This window comes from Nyctereutes procyonoides, unplaced genomic scaffold, assembly GCF_905146905.1.
Source record: "Nyctereutes procyonoides isolate TBG_1078 unplaced genomic scaffold, NYPRO_anot_genome, whole genome shotgun sequence".
NCBI classification, from domain to species: Eukaryota; Metazoa; Chordata; class Mammalia; order Carnivora; family Canidae; genus Nyctereutes; species Nyctereutes procyonoides.
Window position 1 is genome coordinate 29,788,380 of NW_026575132.1, and position 7,258 is coordinate 29,795,637.

The 7,258-nt window shown below is 55.4% G+C and overlaps 1 protein-coding gene across 1 annotated transcript in view; it reads right to left on the minus strand.

The window, feature by feature from the left end:
* WDFY1 (WD repeat and FYVE domain containing 1) overlaps window positions 1-3,132 on the minus strand; it is a 44,450-nt gene extending 41,318 nt beyond the window's left edge. Inside the window, exon 1 of the mRNA XM_055345383.1 lies at window positions 2,920-3,132. Within this exon, the coding sequence (XP_055201358.1) occupies window positions 2,920-3,056 (137 nt within the window). The 5' untranslated portion in view covers window positions 3,057-3,132. The remainder of the gene's footprint in view (window positions 1-2,919) is intronic.
* Window positions 3,133-7,258: the final 4,126 nt, after the last annotated feature.

Genomic DNA, 7,258 nt, shown 5'->3' on the forward strand with positions numbered 1-7,258 from the left:
TGCTTCCTTAATATGCTGGTTCCATCAGGTCAAGAGCCATAAATATCAATGAATCAGAAGTCAGGAGGGCAAGTGCTGACTTTTGATCCCTGTTGTATTCCCTAAGCCTGGCACTCAATAGGTACAGTATCTCTAAGTATATGAATGAATGAGTGCATGAAGGTATGAATGAATGAATGACTAAAGAGTACGGCACATATTCATGACAATGTTAAAGATGCACCACCATATCCAACGACAAAAAACCCATAGCCACGTGCTTCCATAAATCTCATGAACTAAGGCACCTGCTAAAAAGCATCCTGCCTTCAAGGAAGCTCCAGGGGCGTGAAACACAAATTACAAACACAAGTCTTCACCCCTCACCTGGTCCAGTCATCGGCAAGGGCCCTGCTGGGCTCCCGTGAAAAACTAGGCTGATCTGAGGCTCCCCTGGAACATTTCAGTCCCAGAGCAGCTAAGTAATCACTTTCCATAAAACATTTATCAGCACTGCTCCTGGCCAGTAATCGCAAACATTCGGCAATTCACCCGACATCATGAGTCAGGAATACGATATTTTGCTGCATAAGATAGCTAAGTTTTATAAAATGTTGCCTGCATCCAAGTTCATGTCGTGCAAATATCATTATGGTGTCCTTCGCCCTTTTGCCTTTTTTCCACCTTCCCTTCTTCTCTCTTTTCCTTGCTGCTTCTGCAAAGCAACAGCTAGGTCCTCGCAATAGCTCCTCTCCTCCTTTGAGATCAGCTCCCTGCAAATGAGCTGGAGAGGCCACTGCCTGCTCATTAAACAACGGACTCAAAAAGCAAAACACAAAGGTTGACTAGGCACCGGGGGCTTCAGGTTCTCTGTTCCCAATCAGGACAGGCCCTCAACGGTACTTCAGAAGCTCTATGCCTACAAACGGCGGGACAGTGCTGTCCGCTCTAAGGGGACACGGCAAGTACCTGCTGTCTTCCAGAAGGCCTTAGGACTTTTGGAGTTCACCATTTAAGAGCACTCATTGTGGGAGGAAACCCAATTTCACTGGCAAACATCAGTCATATCCTCCAAATTCCCACCGTAAAGCCACAAACCTTTTAAACATTCAGGGCTTTAAAAACACTAAAGTTTTAAAGCAAATAATTTCTCTTCAATCCAATCACACAGCCCTGGGCAGACCAAAGAGCTGGAGCCTGGGTTGCGTTCCGGCTTCACCAGCATCTCTGTGACTCTCCAAGGGCCTCAGTGTCCTTCCTCTTGGATGAAATGAGAGAATCGGATCAGATCAGTGATTCCCAAAGCGTGGTGGGCAAGTTGTCTTAGCACAAGAAGGAGATGACTTTAGGCGCACAGCTACGTGCTTTAGCTGAGTTGAATTCTTTGGGGCAAGTGATACTGGTTTTCCATTAATGGTGGAAAATAATGTTTTCTTTCCAAGAAAAAGCAGACCTTCTAAAACATAAGTCCCCTTTAGGAAAACAACAACTATGTGATAAGTAAGAGTTCAGGTGGTTCTTGCAGCTGTAAAGAAAAAAAAACTGATCTAGGGACCCCGTGTTGTGCAAAAAGAGTTGTCAAGGCAGCATAAAGCAGAAGAAAGGGATGGAAGCTCCTGGAGGTCTGCGGAGAGAAGGGAATCCCTGGCACCCGTCCCGCGGCGACCTGCCACCAGGCTCCTGGCTCCAGGCTCCCAGGCTTGGAACCGACCACAGCCAAGGGCCCAGAAGCCCTCCTCCCGCCCCAGAGATGGCAACGCTTTCTAGGAGCAAGCAGAGCCCCGCAAAGGAGGACAGGACCGGGATCCCAGGCTAGGCCGGGCTGTGGGGGGCACTGCCTGGAGGGGCTCAAGGGGACGCCCCCCCCCCCCGCCAGGGGGCGCGGCCGGCAGAGGGAGTCCCCGCTGGAATGGGGGGGCCTCCAGGATCCCAGGCTGGGGGGGGTGGTTACTGGCTGCAGGGGCGCTGGGCAGGGCTCCCGGCTGGCAGGGGCAGGGATCCCGGGCTGGGTGGGGGGGCGTCCCGGCTGGTAGGGGCAGGGATCCCGGGCTGGGGGGGTGTCCCGGCTGGCAGGGGCAGGGATCCCGGGCTGGGGGGGGGGGTGTCCCGGCTGGCAGGGGCAGGGATCCCGGGCTGGGCGGGGGGGTCCTGGCTGCAGGGACAGGGATCCCGGGCTGCGGGGGGGGCGTCCCGGCTGGCAGGGGCAGGGATCCTGGGCTGGGGGGGGGCGTCCCGGCTGGCAGGGGCAGGGATCCCGGGCTGGGGGGGGTCCCGGCTGGCAGGGGCAGGGATCCTGGGCTGGGGGGGGGGTCCCGGCTGGCAGGGGCAGGGATCCCGGGCTGGGCGGGGGGGTCCTGGCTGCAGGGACAGGGATCCCGGGCTGCGGGGGGGGCGTCCCGGCTGGCAGGGGCAGGGATCCTGGGCTGGGGGGGGGCGTCCCGGCTGGCAGGGGCAGGGATCCCGGGCTGGGGGGGGGGGGTCCCGGCTGCAGGGACAGGGATCCTGGGCTGGGGGGGGGGGTCCCGGCTGGCAGGGGCAGGGATCCCGGGCTGGGGGGGGTCCCGCTGGCAGGGGCAGGGATCCCGGGCTGGGTGGGGGGGTCCCGGCTGCAGGGGCAGGGATCCCGGGCTGGGGGGGGGTCCCGGCTGGCAGGGGCAGGGATCCCGGGCTGGGGGGGGTCCCGCTGGCAGGGGCAGGGATCCCGGGCTGGGCGGGGGGGTCCCGGCTGCAGGGGCAGGGATCCCGGGCTGGGGGAGGGGGTCCCGGCTGGCAGGACACAGCCGCACCGCGGGGCGTCCGAAGGGGCGCGGGGGAACCGGGGTCCCGGGCTGGAGGGCGAAGGTGCGAGCCCCCGGGGCGCGGACTTGGCCCGGGCCGTGGCTCCCCTCCCCCCCGCCCCCCCCCCCGCCCCGGGCCTCCCCCCTGCCCCGCCGGCCCTACCTGTCCTCGCTGGCGGTGATGACGCCGTCCTCCTTGGGGATGAGCAGCGCGGCCGTGACGGCGTCCTGGTGCCCCTCGATCTTGCTCAGCAGCGCGGGGCGGCTGCTCTGCGGCCTGGAGTGGATCTCGGCCGCCATGTTCGCGGCGGCGGCGGCGGCGGCGGCGGCCTCCCGCGGGGCCCATCAGCTGACGGCCGGGCGGGCGGGGACGCGCCGGTTCCGCGGGGGCCGGGCCGCGAGGGCGCCGCCGTAGTTCCCCGAGCGCTGCCGCCCGCGCCCGTATTGCCTGGGGAAGCGGCGCAGCGCGAACCCGCGGGGCCGGGCCGGGCCGGGCGGCGGGGCGGGCTGCGGGCGCGGGCTGCGGGCGCGGGCTGCGGGCGCGGGCTGGAGCCGGGGGCGGCCTCCGCGAGCCGCCCCCCACCCGGCCGGGCCTTCTGGAGACCGGGTGCTGCACGGCGTGTGTTCCGAGGAGCCTCCGTCGGGGGATGCTGCGCCTGTGGCGGGAAGAGTGAGGGACGCGGGCGCAGGCGGGGACGCTGGAGGACGCCCCCGGCCCCATGCCCCGCGGTGGCCTTCTTTGTTGCTGGCGGAGACGAGTGCTCCCGGATTCTCACTGTAGGCCGGAGGAGTCACATCACTTGCTTGATTAAGGTCGAGCAGCTGCTGGAAGAAGGAAAGCGGCGCCGGGGCTCCGGGAGCTGCCCGGGCCAGGCCTCCGCAGCCCGCAGGCCTCCACGGTGCCCCTCCACGCCCCCACGTGAACGCCCCGGAACACGGACTTGCTCGAGCCACGAACCTGGACAAGCCTCCCTCTGCACTGGCTGCTAAGGCTGACCCCTGCCTCCTCGCCAGTTACAGCGTGAGCCTCTGCCCAATCTTTCTCCCTCGGGACAAAACGCAGGCCTCCAACCTTAGGAGGATCCCCACTTCCTGACAGCTTCCAGGGCCGTGCAGAGGAGAGACCCTCCTTCAGCTCTCCCTGAGACCGTCTAATACAAACCCAAACCCCGCAACAAGCCCTTTTCGATCACCAACGCCCCGTGGATCCCGTGATAGGCCTCCTCCTGCTGATGAGCAACCGACCCAACATGCTCATCTGTGACTGTCGCTGGTGCCCTTGGGGCCGGAGCGCATCCGAAGCTACTAAGTTAAAGGGTCATGATGAGGACCCAGAAAATCGCAGACGTCGGAGACCTCCCCTCTCCAACCCACACTCCCCTTCCACATGCTGTATTATTCTGCCTTGCGAATTGCAGGATTCCAGTACAGCTATGCTGCGGAGGGGGCTATCCAGAACTTTTTTTTTTTTTTTTTTTTTTTAATGATAGTCACACACAGAGAGAGAGAGAGAGAGAGAGAGAGAGGCAGAGACACAGGCAGAGGGAGAAGCAGGCTCCATGCACCGGGAGCCCGACGTGGGATTCGATCCCGGGTCTCCAGGATCGCGCCCTGGGCCAAAGGCAGGCGCCAAACCGCTGCGCCACCCAGGGATCCCGCTATCCAGAACTTAAAATGTGGCCAATCCAAAACTGAGTTACGGTATAAGTGCAAAATACACACTGAATTTTAAAGACTTAGTGCAGAACAAAATTTTTTTGAAAAATAAGATATTTCCATAGTAATTTTCATATCGATTACATGTTGAAATGATAGAACTTAGATATATTGTGTTAGATATTTTAAGAATTAATGTTACCTGTTTCTCATTATTGTCTAATATAGCTAATGAATTTTAGATTACATATGTGTTTCATGTAACTGTCATTCATAGATGTATTCGCTTATTAAACAAACGTGTTGCACACCTACTAAGCACCATATGCTGACAAGACGAATAAGACATGGTTCTTGCAAGGCTTTTACATGTGATGACGAGACAGGCTACTGAACGACTGCTTTCACATAACAAATATTTCAAATAACAAAATTCATTGAGTGCCTGCTATGAGCCGGGCACCATTCTAAATGCAGCTGTGCTCCAAAGACACAAAAATTGCGCTGCCATTAGAATGTATATTCCAATGAAAGAACCACGTAATAAAAAAAATAACTAAATTACATCGTATATTAGAAGGTGTTAAGTGCAGCGAAAAAAATAAAACTGTGGAGGGTGATAGAGATGATAGAGGGTATTGCAATTTTAAATGGGGCGACATGGAAGATTCCAAGACACACGGTACAATTTCGCCTTCATAGAAGGGAGGTGGTCTTGGGACCCCCAGGTGGCTCCGCGGTTTGGCGCCTGCCTTCAGCTCGGGACATGATTCTGGAGTCCCGGGATCAAGTCCCACGTCGGGCTCCGTGCATGGAGCCTGCTTTTCTCTCTGCCTGTGTCTCTGCCTCTCTCTCCCTCTCTTTGTATATCTCATGAATAAATAAATAAAATCTTTAAAAAAAAAAAAAAAAGAAGGGAGGTGGTCAGCACACACTCTAGAGCTTGCAGACCCCTTCAAGGCTGAGAGCCACCATGGCTCAGCCACGCCCTGCATGGGGCACCCAAATTCCGTAACTACATGAGAGCAGAATATAGAAGCCTGGCCACGTCCCTATAGTGCAGGACCCGCTGATAGAGCTCTCTCCCAGGTTGGATGACGCCTTGTCGGGCCTGTATTGCAGCTGCCTTCTCCTGCCTAATCCTGTTACATCTGCCTCTCTTCACAGCTGTGAATCCCTCATAAATATTCAGCACGCCAATCTCTGCCTCAGCATCTGCTTCCAGAGGATGCAGCCTGAGGGAAGGCCTCATGGGGAAGCTGGCATTTGAGCCATCAGGGAGAGTAGGGAATAAACCCTGTAGAAATATGAAAGACGTCCTCTCCCGGAAAAGGAAACAGCAAGTGCTAAAGCCCTGAGGTGGGAACCTGCCCGGGGCTGTCTAGGGAAGGCAGGGCAGCCGGTGTAGCTGGAGCAGAGTGAGTGAAGAGTACAGAGAGATGAGGAAGAAGGGTCACCAGACAGGACACGTTGAGTCCTGAGGCCACGGTAATGACTTTGGCTTTTACTTTAAGTGACACAGGAAGCCAGTGGAGGACTTTGAGTACAGGAAACTGCTTTAATCTGCCTTCAGTCTTAAAAGTCAGGGGTCTGAGTCAGTTGGAAGACGAATAAGATAAAGCAGTTGAGAGGTGATGATGGCTTAGCACAGAGTGCAGGTGGTGTGAGGGCAGCAGAATCTAGAGACATTTCTGGATGGTGGAGCCAATGAGCTTTATTGGATATGGGGTATAAAAGAACAGAGGAGTCGGGATCTGTGGGATGACCAACTGGAGGAATGGAGTGGCCCTTTTACCAAACCGGGGGAGATGTTTGGGCAAGAAGACAGGGAGTTCAGTTTTGGAGGTATGAAGCTTGACGTGCGGCAGATGTCCAGGTGGAGGTATTAGCACACAATGAGGTGCGGGAGTTTTGTATGCACAACTGAAGAGCAGAGAGGCCGATACTGAGCACAGAAGCTCGGGATTGGAAGGAACATAAACAAGGGGATGTAGATGACGCAGACCCTGTTTTCTGGGCCTGGGTCATAGAACTGAGAAATCCCCTTAGCACCTGGTTTACTGAATAAATAAACAAATTCATGAACGAATTTTAAAAACTGGTTAATTCCTCAGCTTTGTGAGTTAGTTAGTTAGTGGTAAAAACTCCCCGAGACCCTACATTTTTGGTTTCGTAGACAATGTTCTCATTGTTGTATTTACTGAGAAACTCTCAATACAGAGACACCTCATTTTAGCATAACATTATTTGCTTCAACTACATTATTAGGTTATTTCCCCCAATAAATGGACTATTACAGAAATAACAGTTCCCTGTGCTTTCTTCTATTTATTTGATTAATGTTCAACGGATATTCTTTTTTTTTTTACATGTAGTATAGATCATTGAAACACAAATACTAATCATGATCTTCTCTTGTCCCTTCTTAGAGAATTTGCTTCACCCAGAAATCCATCAGCTTGTTTTATGATATGTGCCAACCCCCTATTTCCTCTCTTCCTCCCCAAAGGGAGAAGCCTTTTATAGGCTAAGGTGAACCACTCAGATTTTCCCTTTTGAAAGGTTAAGCTATGAGCCTTAAATTGAGTTGTATCATCTATCAAAGAAAAACAAGAGCTACACAATAGTTAAAAACAGATTTCAGGGCACCTGGGTGGCTCAGTCCATTAAGCATTAAGTGTCTGCCTTGGGCTCAGGTCATGATCCCAGAGTCAGGGGATGGAGTCTTGCTTCAGGCTCCCTGCTCAGTGGAGAGTAGGGAGTCTACTTCTCCCTCTGCACCCCCACTACACCCCCCCATCCCGCCATGCTGCTCTCTCTCTCTCTCTCTCTCAAAAATAAATACA